At 34.8% G+C, this 19,266-nt stretch overlaps 1 protein-coding gene across 1 annotated transcript in view; it reads left to right on the forward strand.

The window, feature by feature from the left end:
* Positions 1-1,731: 1,731 nt before the first annotated feature.
* ctsf (cathepsin F) overlaps positions 1,732-19,266 on the forward strand; it is a 19,195-nt gene continuing 1,660 nt past the window's right edge. The window contains exons 1-13 of the mRNA XM_056472273.1: positions 1,732-2,109; positions 5,598-5,717; positions 7,612-7,693; positions 7,858-7,916; positions 8,000-8,072; positions 9,831-9,944; positions 10,667-10,815; positions 11,538-11,634; positions 13,291-13,371; positions 13,461-13,580; positions 13,819-13,883; positions 16,053-16,143; positions 16,961-17,019. Of these exons, the coding sequence (XP_056328248.1) occupies positions 1,873-2,109; positions 5,598-5,717; positions 7,612-7,693; positions 7,858-7,916; positions 8,000-8,072; positions 9,831-9,944; positions 10,667-10,815; positions 11,538-11,634; positions 13,291-13,371; positions 13,461-13,580; positions 13,819-13,883; positions 16,053-16,143; positions 16,961-17,019 (1,347 nt within the window). The 5' untranslated portion in view covers positions 1,732-1,872. The remainder of the gene's footprint in view (positions 2,110-5,597; positions 5,718-7,611; positions 7,694-7,857; positions 7,917-7,999; positions 8,073-9,830; positions 9,945-10,666; positions 10,816-11,537; positions 11,635-13,290; positions 13,372-13,460; positions 13,581-13,818; positions 13,884-16,052; positions 16,144-16,960; positions 17,020-19,266) is intronic.

Consider the following 19,266-nt stretch of genomic DNA (forward strand, 5'->3'; position numbering starts at 1 on the left):
TTGTGTATGACTCCCATGAGCTTGGAGGACTGCATACATACATCTCTGCAATGACTCAAATAACTCATTAATAAAGTCATCTGGAATGGCAAAGAAAGCGTTCTTTCAGGACTCCCAGAGTTCACCAAGATTCTTTATATTCATGTTCAATGACCATCTTTGCTTTTAGGAACTTTGATGTGGAGGCAGAAGTTTGAGAAGCAGCGCTATCCTGCTAAAGAATTTGCCCTCTCCTGTGGTTTGTAATGTAACGGGCAGCACAAATGTCTTCATAGCTCAGGCTGTTGATGTTGCCATCCATTCTGCAGATCTCTCGCACGCCCCCATACTGAATGTAACCCTAAACCATAATTTTTCTTTTACATTGACTGATTTCTATGAAAATCTTGGGTCCATGCAGGTTCCAACAGGTCTTCTGCAGTATTTGTGATGATTGGGATGCAGTTCAACAGATGATTCATCAGAAAAATCTACCTTCTGTCACTTTTTCAAATGATCAACTAGAAATCAAGTTATTATTTGTTGCTCTTACCACTGGGATCAATGTCAAGGCTTTTGTCAGGTAGTGTATTTTGTCAAAAGCCAAAAATACAGATTATTTAAATGCCAAAAATCGTTCAAATAGTAAGTAAAGATTATTCATTCATTCATCTTTTTGGCTTATTCCTTTATTAATCTGGGGTCACCACAGCGTAATGAACCGCCAACTTATCAGCACATGTTTTACGCAGCAGATGCCCTGCCAGCTGCAACCCATCTCTGAGAAATAAGTAAAGATCATGATCAATTAATATATTTTGTACCCACAGTAAATATATGAATACTTAATTATTGCTAAGCAATATGCATTGCTAAGCACTTTACTTCGACAAATTTAAAAGCAATTTTCTCAGTATTTAGATTTTTTAAACACTCAGATTCCAGATTTTCAAATAGTTAAATCTCTACCAAATACTGTCATTTTCTAACAAGCCATAAATCAAAAAGCACAATTCAGCTTTCATGTAATGTAAAATCTCAACATAAAAAAGATGACACTTATGACTAGTCACTTAAGTCATAAATGTATTTCCAATTAATTTGCTAATTTCATCTTGTAAATTTTACTGTCTATAAATTTCTATCTATCTATCTATCTATCTATCTATCTATCTATCTATCTATCTATCTATCTATCTATCTATCTATCTATCAGTCTGTCTGTCTGTCTGTCTGTCTGTCTGTCTAAATTAAACCTGTGTACCTTATTAAAGAAAAATAATTTTTTATTAAAAAGATACTATTACACATTTATTACACAGTATGTAGCCTACGTTTATTTTTTTACTAAGATTTTTTTGTATTGAACTGAACTGTACCAATTGTAAGATAATAATTGTTACCAGATATAAATAATAAATTAAACCAGTCAATCAAACAAACAACAACAATTCTCAATTAATACTGAGAATTTTCCTGCGATATCAGGGTTAAACAAATAAATACTAGAATAAAATAAGTGTTATACTACTATAACATTATAACATCACTAGTACCAAACCAATAATGAGCACTACGTATTATCTAATGAATACATAGTGAAAGTAGTAGTAGTAGAAAGTAGTTAGATGAAGTACGTTTCAATAAATGTATGTTAAAGCTACTAGTCGTTAAATAACAACACACAGGCAGAGGGGCATCAGTCCTCCATCTTTTTGCAGGGCATCATCCTCAGCATCATCACTGCGTCTTTTAGGGCGTCCATCTTTATGCGGGGCGCCTCACACTGACTGACACTGTGCCGTGTGGAGCATCAAAACACTGCGAGCTACCCGAACACACAAACCTCTGCTGATCTGACGTCGCTGCTTTTTGTCCTGACAGTTTGACAACATGTACTTCGGCCGCGGTTTCACCGTCATCGCCTGCTGGGTGTTGGTCGGGTTGGTTCTGGGTTTAGAAGATGGCCCGGACCGCCCGGTTATCGGAGCTCCGGGATCTCCGGTCCGTCTGGCGGATTCTGACCCAGGGGTTATGAAAGCAGTGAAGTTCGCCGAGGAACGATATAATATGGGCTCCAACGCGATGCATATACGGCGTGTCAGCAAAATCCTTTCTGCCAGCAAACAGGTAACGTTAACGTTAAATTAAAAACAATCTCTTTAATTTCCGATTAACGTCAGTTCAGTGGATATAAAATGTCATTTTGTCGATACGTTTAATTTGTTTAATCTAATCTTTCATTATAAACAACAATGATTTGCGTGATATTAGACATTAAGTTTATTATAAGGAGTTATTTTAACCGCTTTCACGTGATTAAAACACGTAAACAACCGCAGAGGCCTCATACGTAACTGCTGAGCGGATTTAACTTAAGCAGCACAACACTGCGCGCCTTTTGCGCAGAAGTGGATTACATCTATTTATATAATATAACCTACTGTTATTTTTGCAGCTTGTGTGATTTTAATGTGTTACAAATGTATTTAGTTATATGAATTATTAGAAAGTGATCTACTGTACTCTGAAACCCCTAATAAGTTGACTGAACTAAATTAATTAAGAAAACTCGTTGCCTCAATTTAATCGGAGTCTCCCAAAACTTGCATATTTAGGTTTATTTAAATTCCCGGTTTTGTAGAGTCTATACTTAATGTAGAATGTCAATGCAGACTACTTAAATTGTTCTGTTCACCAAACTTAATACTCTCTAGTGCCCTGTAGTTCCATTAGAACAGTCTTTTTATTTCCATTATTCCATGGATAACAAAACAAAAAAAAAAAACAAAACAAAAAAACAACAAAACAAGTGGCAGACATTTCATTCCGTTACAATATATATATATATATATATATATATATATATATATATATATATATATATATATATATATATATATATGTATGTGTGTGTGTGTGTGTGCGTGTGTGTGTAATAATATACTATGAAAAAATGTTTAAATAAATTAAACAAAAAATAAGTAGCCATTTATTCACATTATGATGTATAATTATACCTGAAGCCATTTGTTTTCTGATTTAAAAAAAAGACCATAAAAGGTTGCACATGTTAGAATTTTACAGTCAAGACTACATTTGTGAAAATGACATATTTTTTCAAAGGATTAATTATGACTTTGAGCTCACTACACTTGAAATCATAAGTTTATGCATTTTCATGGTCCATAAGTTAAATTAACTCATATTTTTAAGTGCTAGGACCAAAATGCAGAAGTTTTAGTTATGTTCAGTTAACTTTATTTAATTGTTTAAGTAAAGAAAGCATTAGGGTTTACAGTGTATTGTATGACATTAGTTGTATGCTTTAATCATTTTTATGACCAACGCGAGTACAGTTTGAAGTAAAATTTTAATTTTATATGCAAAGAGACCTTCCCAAGTTTTAAAAAATCTATTTATTTATTTATTTTTATTAATGTCAGGGTACCAAAAACAGCATCAGCATCATCTTGTTACATAGATTGTACATGAGTTTTACAGAGAGATAGATCATCAAATAAGCACATACAAGAAAAAAAACAAAACAAAAAAAAAAACAACAACAGATAATATAAAATAAGGTGTTAAACAAATTAAAAAAGGAAAATAAATTAACAGTTTTAATAGTTTTATTAATAGTTTTAGAGGTAGCAGTAGCTCAAATGTACTGTTGAAGTTCCTTTACAAAAACTATAAAAGAAGGTATACGTTGAGAGAATTTACAGCAGTTTTTTTGCAAGAATTAAAAGGAGGTTAATTATGAAACATACCTTACTATTATCATCAGGACTATTGAAAAAAACAGGATATCCTTAAAAGATAACAAGAATCTCGGTAGTATTTTGTGATGAATAACCAAATAAAGTTCCATCCAAAGCATTGTGTATGAGGGCAATTTGAAAAAATATGATCAGCAGTTTCATTGGGTATATTACAGAAAGAGCAGCATGTAACTATATCCGAATTGCATTTTTTCAAAAATGCTGAGTCCAAATTTCCAAGGTTGTCTATAAAACCCCTATAGACCGATGTTGCGTTCAAGTCTTTCTGTGAAGTTCAGAATTAAAAAATATATATTTTTTTTTAATATTGTTGCCAAGTAACCTCAGGGTATAATGAAAAGAAAAACTTTACATATTAGGAGCCATTTGCAGTTTTGCTGTTACGTTGTTGGTTTTTTCCAAGTTTATATTATAAATAATATGTAGTATAATGTTGAAAGAGCCATTCTGTAGTTATATGTCAGTGAGTCATGCAAAGATAGCCAGATCTATATACATTCACCGGCCACTTTAATAGGTACACCTTACCAGTATCGGGTTGGACCCCTTTTGCCTTCAGAACTGCGCTAATCCTTCATGACATAGATTCAACAAGGTACTGGAAATATTCCTCAGAGATTTTGGTCCATATTGACATGATAGCATCATGCAGGTGCTTCAGATTTGTTGGCTGCACAACTATGATGTGAATCTCCCGTTCCACCACATCCAGAAGGTGCTCTATTGGATTGAGATCTGGTGACTATGGAGGCCATTTGAGTACAGTGAACTCATTGTCATGTTCAAGAAACTGATCTGAGATGATTCATGCTTTATGACATGGCTTGTTATCCTGCTTGAAGTAGCCATCAGAAGATGAGTACACTGTGGTTATAAAGGAATGGACATGGTCAGCAACAATACTTAGGTAGGCTGTGGCATTGACACAATGCTCAATTGGGACAAATGGGCCAAAGTGTGCCAAGAAAATATCCCTCACACCATTACACTACCACCACCAGCATGAACCATTGATACAAGGCAGGATGAATCCATACTTTCATGCTGTTTCATGCCAAATTCTGACCCTACAATCTGAATGTTGCAGCAGAAATCGAGACTCATCAGACCAGACAACGTTTTTCCAATCTTCTATTGTCTAATTTTGGTGAGCATGTGTGAATTGTAGCCTCAGTTTCCTGTTCTAAGTTGACATGGGTGGCAAGAGGTGTAGTCTTCTGCTGCTGTAGCCCATCCGCCCCAAGGTTGGACGTGTTGTGCGTTCAGAGATGCTCTTCTGCATACCTCGGTTGTAACAAGTGGTTATTTGAGTTACTGTTGTCTGTCTATCAGCTGGAACCAGTCTAGCCATTCTCCTCTGACCTCTGGCATCAACAAGGCATTTGCTTCCACAGAACTGCCGCTCACTGGATATTTTGATGTTGTCTGGATATTTTCGGACTATTTCCTGTAAACCCTAGAGATGGTTGTGTGTGAAAATACCAGTAGATCAGCAGTTTCTTAAATGCTCATACCAGCCTGTCTGGCACCAACAAACTTGCCACGTTAAAAGTCACTTAAATCACCTTTCTTCCCCATTCTGATGCTTGCTTTGAACTGCAGCAGATCATCTTGACCATGTCTACATGCCTAAATGCAGTTGCTGCCATGTGATTGGCTGATGAGAAATTTGCGTTAACAAGCAGTTGGACAGGTGTACCTAATAAAGTGGCCAGTGAGAGTACAATTTAGTTACTGAATCTAATTACCAGTGTTGTTAAATAACAAGGGTTGAATTCTACTTAGAGGTTTGATAAGAGAGTGCCTTAAATTTCCACACTTTATTGTGTCTAGCTGGTGAAAGGTATCCGGTACAGTATTATGGTGGAGATTGGGAGCACTCAATGTAAGAAAGCTGCAGAACTGAGCGCTGTGGACACCTGTGACTTCTTCCTAGAGCCTCACAAACAGAAGGTGAGCAAACGCTAATTCGTAAGCTATAAGAAAGATCACAGCAAATTCTGCCTTTGGGAAAAACATCAAAACCTTTGTTTCTTAAAGAGATAGTTCACCCAAAACTCATCGTTTACTCGCTCTTCATGTGCTCCAAAACCCGTTTGACTTTCTTTCATTTGTTGAATACAAAAGAAGATATTTTGAAGAAAGCTGAAAGCTTCCATCAATGGTTACACGTTTTCAGCTTTCTTCAAAATATCTTCTTCAGTGTTCAACAGATGAAAGAAAGTTCAAAATAATAAAGAATCTCAAACAGGTTTGGAACCATTTTAGCTCAATTAAATTGTGAGTAAATGTTCATTTTTAGGTGAACTGTCTGTTTAACACTCAAGATGGAACAGACAACACATTTACTTTGAGATTTCATTGTGTACATTATTAGCATGCATTCAGGTTTGACTTTATGTCCTGAATAATTCCATACAGTGCCACAAAATCCAGTATGATAATTAAATTTTTTTAGTAAAGTGTTTAATTTGTAATTTACCAACCGAGTTAGAACGATTCTGAGAGCCCACGTCGTTTTGCGGTCCCCATAGTTATTATTAGGGGGGCCCAATCAAAACCACCAATCAACTACCCCATCCGATCTTCATTGTCTTTCACTCTTTTACAGCCCCCAACCACAAACCACCCAATCCCGTCGTCTCCCCTTTCATCCGCGACATTCACCCCCCCACCCCCCCTCTTCAAGAATGTTGTAATAGGGCCCGTACCTACAAGAACATGTCGTTTATGCATTTTGGGGGTTTTTGTTTGTAAATCATTACTGTGGTTTTATGCAAATTTGATATTTAGATTTTTTTTGCTTGTATTCTTATTTTGTTGGATAGACTGTAGCACACTGAGTTTAAGAAAAGTTAATCATAATTAAAAAGTATTATAATTATCATTATTATTATTATTATTAATATTTTTATTAATATTTTTATTAATGTTTTTTGTTTATTTACAGTTAAAGTCAGAATTGTTAGCCCCCCTTTGAATTTTATTTTGTTTTTTTAATATTTCCCAAATGATGCTTAACAGAGCAAGGAAATTTCCACAGTTTGTCTGATAATGTTTTTTCTTCTAGAGAAAGTCTTATTTGTTTTATTTCGGCTAGAATAAAAGCAGTTTTAAATTTTTAACGTTTTAAACATCTTAGGGTCAAAATTATTAGCCCCTTTTAAGCTATATGTTTTTTCGATAGTCTAAAGAACAAACCGTCGTTTTACAATAACTTGCCTAATTACCCTAACCTGCCTAGTTAGCCTAATTAACCTAGTTAATCCTTTAAATGTCACTTTAAGCTGTGTAGAAGTGTCTTGAAAAATATCTGGTAAAATATTATGTACTGTCATCATGGCAAAGATAAAATAAATCAGTTATTAGAGATGAGTTATTAAAACTATTATGTTTAGAAATGTGTTGAAAAAATCTCTCCGTTAAACAGAAATTGGGGAAAAACAGGGGGGCTAAAAATTTAGGGGGGCTAATAACTCTGACTTCAACTGTATATAGTCACAAAATTACAAAAACTGCACCAGACATTTTGACATAAGTCAAACTTGCCTGTTAACTACAAATGCATGTTTTTTTGTAAAATATTACTGTGATTTTATGCAAGTTTTGATTTTGGTTGTATTCTTATTTTGTTTGAATACACTGCAGTACTTTGAGTTTAAGAAAAGTTAATCATAAACAAAAATGTATTATTATAATGAATGTTTTTTGTTCATTTATATACTAACACAATTAATAAAACAGCACCACACATGTTGGCCTGAGTCAAACTTGAAAACATGCTGATTATTCATATTTGTAATGCTCATTCTCTCTTTTGATCACCCCATTCTCTGTCTCTCCACAGACTGAGGTTTGTTTGTTCGAGGTTTGGGACATTCCCTGGGAAAATAAATCCACGCTACTTAAACAGAAATGCCAGCCTGCGGGTCAGTAGCCTGGGACAGATGGCAGATCTGCCAGCCTCATGTAGTCCTACTGATGTGCCGTAAACCACAGACGTGCTTAATCATCATTGTTTTTTAGGACTCTTTAGGATTTTGATAACACATGTGCTTTTAATATTTTAACATTGATTTTGTTTATACCTTAGTTTTGAAGGAGCTCAAAAAGGTTGCGGCTGTACCTCTAACCCACAGCAAACCCATGAAGGTATGAATATGTGTGTGAAATGTTTGCTAAAAATAACATTTGTGAGCTTTTCATAATATGTAAATTTTTTTTGCTGTTTTTAGGAAACTGTGGAGCTTCTGACCATGTTTAAAAACTTTATGATTACATACAACCGAACATACAGCTCTCAAGAAGGTAGGTAGAATACAGAGCAAACTTTAGATTATATATATATATATATATATATATATATATATATATATATATATATATATATATATATATATATATATATATATATATATATATATATATACACTATGATTTTCTCACATTTTTATGTTATCGTATATTATTGTATCATATCGTTTTAGTCTAATTGCTAAAGTACTTGTAGTACAAGTAATAAGTGAATATTTTTCTTGTGTATTATATGAATAAGTAATTATATTAATGTAATTTAATAATAATTAATAAAAATGTTATTTAATAATAATAGTTCAAGTCTAAAACTAGAAGTTTAAAAAACTACTCATTAAAATATTTGTTGTTGGAATTAAATATAAGATATCTGAAATAAAATACACACAATTTTATTTCAGTTGTTTAACAAGAAGTTATTTCTCTTTTTAGCTTGATATACTGCAATAACTAAAATTAAAATACAGATGTCTGAAAAAATAAATCAATCAATAAATAACAACAAAACATGAAAATAAAAAAAAATATGTATATACTGTTTTAGTGCTAGGGAAAGATTTATTGCATCCAAAATAAAAGATTATTTTATATGTGTGTGCATTACAAATATTTGTTATGTATATGTGATACACACACATACATAGAAACAAAACTATAGCAAAAATGTTGTTACATAGATATTTAAATTCATATATAATTAGTATTATAAACACATACTTTTTAAAATATATCTAAACATAAACGTATCAAATATAAAAAATATCAAAAAATGTCAAAACAAACTTTATATAAATGTATATATATAAAAAATAACAATACATACATATATATATATATATATATAGAGAGAGAGAGAGAGAGAGAGAGAGAGAGAGAGAGAGAGAGAGAGAGAGAGAGAGACGTCTTATTTGTTTTATTTCGGCTAAAATAAAAGCAGTTTTAATTTTTTTTAAAAACATTTTAAGGTCAAAATTTTTAGCCCCTTTAAGCTCTATTAATTACTTTAAGCTTTTTTTTCGATTATCTACAGAACAAACCATCGTTATGCAATGAATTGCCTAATTACCATAACCTGCCTAGTTAACCTAATTAAGCCTTTAAATGTCACTTTAAGCTGTATAGAAGTGTCTAGAGAAATATCTAGTAAAATATTATGTACTGTCATCATGGCAAATTATTATTATTAGAAATGAGTTATTAAAACTATTATGCTTAGAAATGTGCTGAAAAAAAAATCACTCCGTTAAAGAGAAATTGGGGAATAAAATAAACAGGGGGCTAATAATTCTGACTTCAATTGAATGTGTGTGTATGTATATATATATGTACACAGTATATATGTGTACACATATATGTGTACACAGTATATATATACATAGACACACATTCAATTGAAGTCAGAATTATTAGCCCCCTTGTTTATTTTATTTTACTGTATATATATATAGGTGTATATATATATATATATATATATATATATATATATATATATATATATATATATATATATATATATATATATATATATATAAATACATACATACACACATACACACACACACACACACCATCACTAAGACAAAATATATAAAAATTTATTTAAATTAATCAAGTGCAAACTAGAATAGCATCTCAATTGACACTAAAATATCACTAATTTTAACTATATCTGTACACTACCAGTTATGTGGATACATAAAGTGTTTTCATAAAACAAATTCAGTTAATGAATTTAAACTGTAAACTCCACAGAGGCAGAGAAGCGTTTGCACATTTTCCAGGAGAATATGAAAACCGCACAGACGCTCCAGTCTTTGGAACAGGGATCAGCTGAGTACGGCATCACCAAGTTCAGCGACCTCACAGGTACGATTATGGATTTATGAATCAAAATGATGGGTGAAAATACCAGTTAGTGGGGTTGTATAGCCAATTTTTAGAATGCCATCCATCCATCTATTTTCCTTCGGCTTAGTCTCTTATTTATCAGGGGTTGCCACAGCGGAATGCAGCAGATGCCCTTCCAGCTGCAACCCAGCACTGAGGAACACCCATACACTCTCTCATTCACATACACACACACACTCATACACTACGGCCAATTTTGTTTACCCGATTCACCTATAGCGCATGTTTTGGACTTTGGGGAAAACCAGAGCACCTAGAGCAGGCATGTCCAAGCTCGGTCCTGGAGGGCCGGTGTCCTGCAAAGTTTAGTTCCAACCCCAATCAGACACACCTGGGCTAGCTAATCAAGCACTTACTAGGCTTTCTAGAAACATCCGTGCAGGTGTGTTGAGGCAAGTTGGAGCTAAAATCTGCAGGACACCGGCCCTCCAGGACCGAGTTTGGACACCCCTGACCTAGAGGAAACCCACGCAAACACGGGGAGAACATACAAACGTCACACAGAAATGACAACTGGCGCTGTCGGCACTCAAACCAGCAACCTTCTTGCTGTGAGGCGACAGTGCTAACCACTGAGCCACTGTGCCGCCCCATTTTTAGAATGACAAATGCCAAATACTTGCACATCTAATCTACTGCAAGATTCTGAAAATGTGTACTGCTCATATTGATTTGTCTAGAGGATGAGTTCAGGATGATGTACCTGAACCCAATGCTGAGTCAGTGGAGTCTGAAGAAAGAGATGAAGCCTGCGAGTCCAGCCAGCGCACCCGCTCCTGACACCTGGGACTGGAGGGACCACGGAGCGGTCAGTCCTGTGAAGAATCAGGTATGTCCGCACAGATTAACCATGTAAACCATTCAGAATGAATCAATGAGTGGAATTAATGCCTTCTTTACACTTCTGCCTGTTTTCAAGTAACATTTATACTGGCATTTTTAAATTCACCATTAAACAGATGTTAAGATTGTCTTTTTTCTCATATCATGATGCACATTATGTTGAAACAGTCCTAAATTGAGGGAAAAACATCACGGCGGAGCATGATTTTATCCTTTGGGAACAGATTGGATCTTTGGAAGATGATTGCTAATTAGCATTGCTAATAAAATGAAAGAAGATTGACAAATGGATGAAAGAAGGGCAGAAATGAGACACGTCTTGATATCCCCACCCTAAAGGACTGATAGCTCTGCCCTAAAGGCATTACATGTGACCTGAAGTGAAGAAAAGTTTGATAAAAGATTATGAGGGCAAATTAATTGTTACAAAAAATTTAAGTGCACAGGTACATTGTTCATAACAGTCACTACTATATACATATAAACATAAGAAGAGTCAATTTAGATTTAATTCCAACCAAACTCAAGGCCAAACATATAGGTGCAAAAGAACAGAAATGGGCTTTTATGATATAGATTTTGCAGCAGAAGCGATCAAAATCGGAATTAGCTGATAATATTTTCAGTGCTTATAAAACTCATATCATGATGAACAATGTGTAAAGTATCAGTTTTATTATGATTAGTATGTTAAATTATCTGTTGCAGGGGATGTGTGGCTCTTGCTGGGCATTTTCTGTGACTGGAAACATCGAGGGACAGTGGTTCAAGAAAACTGGACAGCTGCTTTCTCTTTCTGAGCAGGGTATGTACAAAGTGTAGCTGCTAATGCACTGAAGATGCTAAATGTGCTAGTTAAATGCTAGCAAAATGCTAAACAAAAACATGCCAAGTGATGTTATCAGCCAGCTTAAACATTCTATACTTGCTGGAAACATGTTAGTAACATGCTAGCATTGGGTTGAAACATTATGGAAACATGCTAATTCATGTGAACAACTTGTTAATCTGGCTAAGAACCTGCTTGCAACATATTCATTGAAGTGAATGATGTGTATACCATATTAGAAACATGCTTAGAATGGGAACAAAATTGTAATCATGTTAGGAATGTGTTAGCAACATTAAATAATGGTAGCAGTATGCTATTTTATGCTAGCACACTGTTAAATATGCAAACACATGGCTAGAAACAGGCTAGCAATCGTTTTATACTATGTTTTATAACCGTTAAAATGCTGATAAAAATGTTAATGTAGCCAATGTTTAAAAACATGTTTAAAAATGCTAGCAACGTGTTCATTTATTCTAGTCATATTTTAAACATGCTAGCAACTTGCCAATTCATGCTCGTCATATGTTAAATGTCAGACACATGCTGACAACATTCTAAATCATCCAAGCAAAATTGTAAAAATGCAAATCAAGAAACTTGATAGTAACATTAATTTAATACATGCTAGCAGAGTATTAACAACACATGCTAGCAACATGTTATTACCATGCGATATGATGTTAACATGCAGTGAAACCCGTTAGCAAAATTCAAAAACTTGCTAACACCAGTAACACACATGTTAATACTATATATAAACATTTAATAAACATGATAGCAATGTTAATTCATGCAAAAAAGTTCAGAAATGTTCTACTAACATGCTAGCATGGTGTTAAAACATCAAACTAACTTAAGACATGACAGCAACATAGCAAAACAAGTGTATTTATGTTAATGCAAGATAGCATTGCTAAAATTGTTAATAACATACTGGCAGTGTGCTAACGCAATGTTAACACGATAATATAATTCTAAAAAGCTACATTAATGATTTTAGCATTATTTTCCCTACTGAAAAAAACAGCTTAAACCAGCCTAAGCTGGTTGGCTGGTTTTAGCTGGTTGAGCAGCCTGGTTTTAGAGGGGTTTTGGCCACTTCCAGGCTGGTTTCCAGCCCTTTCCAGCATGTTCTTAGCTGGTCAGGCTGGTTTAAGATGGACATAGCTGGTTTTGGCTGGTCATCTCCCAGCAAGACCAGCTAAGACCATGCTGGAAATGACTGGAAACCAGCCTGGAAGTGGCCAAAACCCCTCAAAAACAGCCTGGTTGACCAGCTAAAACCATCCAACCAGCCTAGGCTGGTTTAAGCTGTTTTTTTTCAGTAGGGTTTACTTTCAGGGATGGCTTTCTCAATGTAAACCAAGAAAACATATAAGAGGAATATGGGTCTTTGGAAAAATAAGGATGTTTTTTTAAATCGTACCCCAAACATTTTAATAGTAATGTATTTGTATATTCTCTAGGAAACAAGATAATCTTTCCTCACACAGCATCATTTTGTTCATGTCCTTCATGAATAATATAGGATGAAGGCTGTGCAGTGCTATAGCATACACATGAAGTATTAGTCTGAAGTTGAATTATTAAAAATGTATATTCATTAGTTTTTACTTCTCATCACAGAATTGGTGGACTGTGATAAGCTGGACCAGGCATGTGGAGGCGGGCTGCCATCTAACGCTTATGAAGCCATCGAAAACCTTGGTAAGGCATTTTTAAGCTATGTGGAATCTGTAAGAATAAATAAACGTGCCATTTAAATGTGCCTTTTTCTTTCTTTCTCACCTGTAAAGGAGGTCTGGAGACTGAAACAGACTACAGCTACACTGGACACAAGCAGAGCTGCGATTTCGCCACAGGGAAAGTGGCCGCCTACATTAATAGCTCAGTGGAGCTGCCCAAAGATGAGAAGGGTGAGGGAAAACATGATATATATGTCAATAAATGTAATCAAAGGAAGAACACATTAAATCAACACTGCTGATGGGAAAAGGAAATTAAAGCAGGAAATTAAAAATATCAAATATTTATAGCAGAACGCCTGGAGAGAAATGTGAGCGACAAGTTAATCTTACTTTAATGTGAATGTAAATTTATACCGCACACCAAGTGTTATAGAAATAAATACTATACTCTCATTGCCTTGTGTAGAGATTGCTGCTTTTCTGGCTGAGAATGGTCCGGTGTCTGCTGCCCTCAACGCTTTTGCCATGCAGGTAACAAAAATAAAAAAAAACTGAGAGAAATTAGGGTAAAAAATTAGATGATTACAAAAGTGATTGTTTTATAAGCAGAGGAATCAATTATTTAAAATTTTCAATTATAAATATAAATATAAATATATATATATATATATATATATATATATATATATATATATATATATATATATATATATATATATATATATACAACAGTTCTTTCTGGTTCTCGAATCTGATTGGCTGATAGATGTGCTATATTCCCATAATAACAGCACTCGAACAGCCTTTTCACCCTTGTGTATTACTCCGCCGACATGGAGTGACAGCAGATCAATAAGCTCAGTACAGTTTAACAAGTATTGCAGCTGTTGGACAATAATTTACTTTTGAGGCTTTTTGGGCAAGAATGTAGTTGTTTTGATTGCAACTGTGCAGTTTATTTATAAGGATAGTGCCTATTTTAAAATATTTTTAATTTTGGAGATTCAGTGCATTCGCGTCCATCATTCTGTCATACTGAGCAGAGCAAAGACGTTTGACATTCTGCCACAAGTTGGCGACAGAGACCACATAATAAGTCCTTAGGGGAGAATAACTTTGATTTTCTTTTTTATATACACGACTATTCCGTTGAACTGTTGTATAAATGTAATATCACACGTGTAGCAATGCGATATGGCTGTATATCGTCACTGGTGAGGTGAACTTAGGTACTCGAGCCAACGCATGCCTCCCACCAGTGCCGATATACAGCCATATCGCACTGCTACTTTTGTGATATTGCTTATATTTTCATATATTTTTAATATATATATATTTTGATATATATAAGTAACCTACAATTTACCTTACAATACTTAATTTGTACTTAATGTACATCACATTAAAATGTATAAAAAACTAATTAGTAAAAGCTATTACTTTGAAGGATAATGACAGAAAATATTATTTATGAAAAAATAAAGAAAAAATGTGGCTATTCTTTTACTCTTTGCTGCTTAAAGTCATTTTTGTTTTGACCCATGACCATAATGTTCTAGGCAGAATTTTGAGTTTTTAGTGCACTACACCGCAGCTGAACATACAGGATCCCAGTTGTAAGAGCTATTTGTTTAACTATAACTATATAACTAAAAATAATTATAAATTATTATAAATAATAATTCTGGTTGATCTGGTTGATGAAAATAACCAGAAAGCGGCAGAAAATAACCAAAGCGGCAGAAAATTTTTCTGATGAATCATTTGTTGAACTGCATCTCAATCATCACAAATACTGCAGAAGACCTATTGAAACCCGCATGGACCCAAGATTCTCACAGAAATCAGTCCAATTTGGTGAAGGAAAAATTATGGTTTGGGGTTACAATCAGTATGCGAGAGATCTGCAGAATGGATGGTAACATCAACAGCCTGAGCTATGAAGACATTTGTGCTGCCCATTACATTACAAACCACAGGAGAGAGCAAATTCTTCAGCAGGATAGCGCTCATACTTCAGCCTCCACATCAAAGTTCCTGAAAGCAAAGAAGGTGAAGGTGCTCCAGGATTGGCCAGCTCAGTCACCAGACATGAACATTATTGAGCATGTCTGGGGAAAGATGGAGGAGTCATTGAAGAGGAGTCAAAAGAATCTTGATGAACTCTGGGAGTTCTGCAAGAACGCTTCCTTTGCCATTCCAGATGACTTTAATAATCAGTTATTTGAGTCATTGCAGAGATGTATGGATGCAGTCCTCCAAGCTCATGGGAGTCATACACAATATTAAATCTTTTTCCACTGCACCATGACTTTATATTCTATTCTGTACATTCTTTCTGTTAAGTGACAAGGCTTTTGTCTAATCAAAGTCAGACTTTACTGTCATAATTAAATAATTAAAAATCAAGGCATGATCATATTTTTAGTAAAATCAGCATAATCTAGAGGCCTTTGCCTTATATAAGCCACTTCTGATACCAAATGATCAACGACAAGTCAAGTTACTATTTGTTGTTCCTAAAACTTGGATAGGCGACAAGTCTTTCATCAGGTGGTGTAATAACGAGTAAAATAAACAAGTTTAAAAGCTGCAGCACAAGTTTGCGATGCTAAAAAAACTCAAATCTCTCAAAAAGTCTCAATCATATAAGTTGTGGAAAATACATTCTAAAGCCCCTTTTGTTGCGTTGCTGTCTAGTTCTACAGAAAGGGAGTTTCTCATCCTCTGAAGATCTTCTGCAACCCGTGGATGATTGATCATGCTGTGCTGCTTGTGGGATTCGGACAACGTGAGTTACATTCACCAATACAGATCAGAACTTGAGGTTTTTAATGGTAAAGCTATGCAAATGACCATTTCAGAGTACAGCAGTATGGAGCTACATTAGTGCCAATAATAATGCACAGGAAAAAAACACGATATACACATGCATAGCCAAATTTCACATGCATGAAACCAAATTCATGTGTGCAAAATATTTAGAAATATTTACAAAATCAATTCAGGGCGGCATAGTGGCTCAGTGGTTAGCACTGTCGCCTCACAGCAAGAAGGTCGCTGGTTCGAGTCTTGGTGGAGTTTGCATGTTCTCCCTGTGTTCGCGTGGATTTCCTCCAGGTGCTCCGGTTTCTCCAACAGTCCAAAGACATGCGTTATAGCTGAATTGAATAAACTAAATTTGCCATAGTGTATGAGTGTGTGTGAGAGCGTGTGGGTGTTTCCCAGTACTGGGTTGCAGCTGGAATGGCATCCGCTGTGTAAAACATATGCTGAATAAGTTGGCGATTCATTCCACTGTGGCGACCCCTGATAAATAAGACTAAGCTGAAAAGAAAATGAATGAATATATTGCAATTTCCTCAATGAGCATATTTCCCTGCATTAATCACAACTGAAACTACCACAGATCATAAAGGTTTTACACTCTCCAATCACAAGTATATGCTATATAAAATCTACATCAACATAAACATCAGTATATTTAACTAAAAGCTAAAACATATAGATATTTCTACGTTAGACTTTTGACAACTACTGATCCTTAGATTTACAGCTGTGTGGAATTTTTCTCTAAGCTGGTTATATTTGTCTGCTTTTATTCGCAGGTAATGGCGTTCCCTTCTGGGCCATCAAGAACAGCTGGGGAGAGGATTATGGAGAGCAGGTATGAATAGAAACAACATCACATGTAATATCACATCATTTCAGTCGGACCGGTCATGTGTTATTAAAGTGATAGTTCAGCTAAAAATTCAAATGAGTCACCATTTACTCAGCCTCATGTTTTTGACATATTCCCTTCTATTTTTGTGTTTAAAAGGTAGAAATATAAAAATCTGCTTATTTTTACCAGAATTAAGCATTTTGAATATTAAAAAAAAATGCAAAAAGTATCAGTGTCGCAGATGTAGTCCAAGTGTTTTGATGGAAAATACGACACAGTTAAAGGTGCTGCATGTAAGTTTTTGAATCTTCCAAAGCATAAAAATACCATAATATTGCAGATATTTAATAATTATGCTAATTGAACATACTTGTTTATCTGATAAACAATGCTGAAGTCAGATATTCTGCTTTGAAAGTGTCCATTACGTGCTGAAACGTCTGTCTTTGTTTTAATACTTTTTACTCGCCTAATCCGAGTTTAGCCAATTATATTTCAGCACCCTGGGTTGCCTTGGTGGACAACAGTGTATTTCATTTATTCAGTCAGGAAGGCTCTCATAGTATGCATCCGCGACTGAAATGCGACCTCTGGTGGACAGTAGCAGACTCTGAAATGCGAAGCAGATTCAGAGTTCCACATGAGATGGTTATTAATTAGCAAATAATATAAATATTACGACCGTAAACATTAGGTGAGCAGGTTATGTTGTAACTTCGTGTTCTAACAACATGCTACATGATTTTGCTACAATTTGGCTGTTTGCACCAGATGAAACATGATAGAAACTTAAATATAGCCATTCAGAAGCACAGAATAGTGCACTCACTGCACTCCAGTGAGATGGTAAGGTTTATAATCTATTTAATACATGTTAAACCTCTTTAACTTGGCCTCTTTTATTAAATATACATGCTGAATGACTGATATGTGTTGGTTTTGAGTCACAGTTCTAAAGTTCAATTTCAAACGGTTTATTTTATTTTAAGATCTGCTGCTGCTTTCAGTATATGTCATTAAATGTCATATGAAATGGCGTTCAAACCCACATTGTTAGTATTTAACATTGAAATAAAGCTCATGAGGTGTACCTGAGGTGATCATTGTCAGTTTTCTGTTGTTTTGCTGCAAGAAATAAAAGCTGTTTCTAAAATATAATTTTCTGGTGGTGCTTAGAACAAAAATTCCTTTTAATATGGAAAATATTCCTTCTATCACGTGCCGCTGCTTTCATTTAGAACTCAATTTCAGTCAACCTTTAGGCTCGACAGTCAGGCACACTGTTCGTGAATCTGGCAACCTGTGCTTGGGTTTGTTTTGAACCAGGTGTGCAATACCTAGTTCAGCCACTGGGTGTCAAACTTACATACCTTTAAATGTATTATTTAAAAAAATTAATCCTGAGCTCCGTAAATTAGAAATATAGAAAATAGAATATAAAAAATCTAAATGCATAATATAAAAAAAATATAAAAAATATAAATGCAACACGAAATACAATTCGGTACTATGATGTAAATATACACTACTTTTTAAAATCTCTTTATCTTTCATTCCAAAAATTCACAACCTTTCAGGTTTTCATCCTAAAAAAAAAAACACCCAAAATCCAGAATTTGATGCATTTCCATCACAGTTGTTAGAGCAGCTCACTGTAGTATTGGTTGCCTAGTAACCAACAGTAAACAAGGCAAGCATAATGGAGACAGCTGATCATATGGTCACATGAGTGTAATTATCACTACATCAAGGGGGTCGCAGACCGGATGCGCCGCTTGCTTTTAAACATAGATGTCTATCAGGGTACGCACACCGACGCCGCAAGTAGCCAGCTGTCCGCAGCGTCCAGATACGACTCAGAACACTGTTCATATTTCTGCCATACCACAGAGCGCCATCTAAATAGTTTCATTTTAAATTACATTCGAATGTGCGCGTCTGATCTGCGATACTTCCAACTGTCATGTGCATGCCACGGCGCATACGGTGTGCGACCCCCTTCAGAGTTAACTTAGCAAATTTGTTTTTATCTTTTATTATTCACATTTTTCAAAATCCTCCTCCTACAAACCTTTTCGCGAATTAAGAGGTTTTTATTTAAAATGTGCCTTTTTCATCACTCCTTTCTCATCCAATTCTTCAAAATGTGCTGTTACAAACACAGCTAGTGAAACATCTATCTAACAATGAGAGTTTCTCCCCATTTTCAAGTTTTATTTCAGCGAAAGGTTATTCCTGAGAGCCGTG

This window comes from Danio aesculapii, chromosome 14 (genome assembly GCF_903798145.1).
Source record: "Danio aesculapii chromosome 14, fDanAes4.1, whole genome shotgun sequence".
Taxonomy (NCBI): domain Eukaryota; kingdom Metazoa; phylum Chordata; class Actinopteri; order Cypriniformes; family Danionidae; genus Danio; species Danio aesculapii.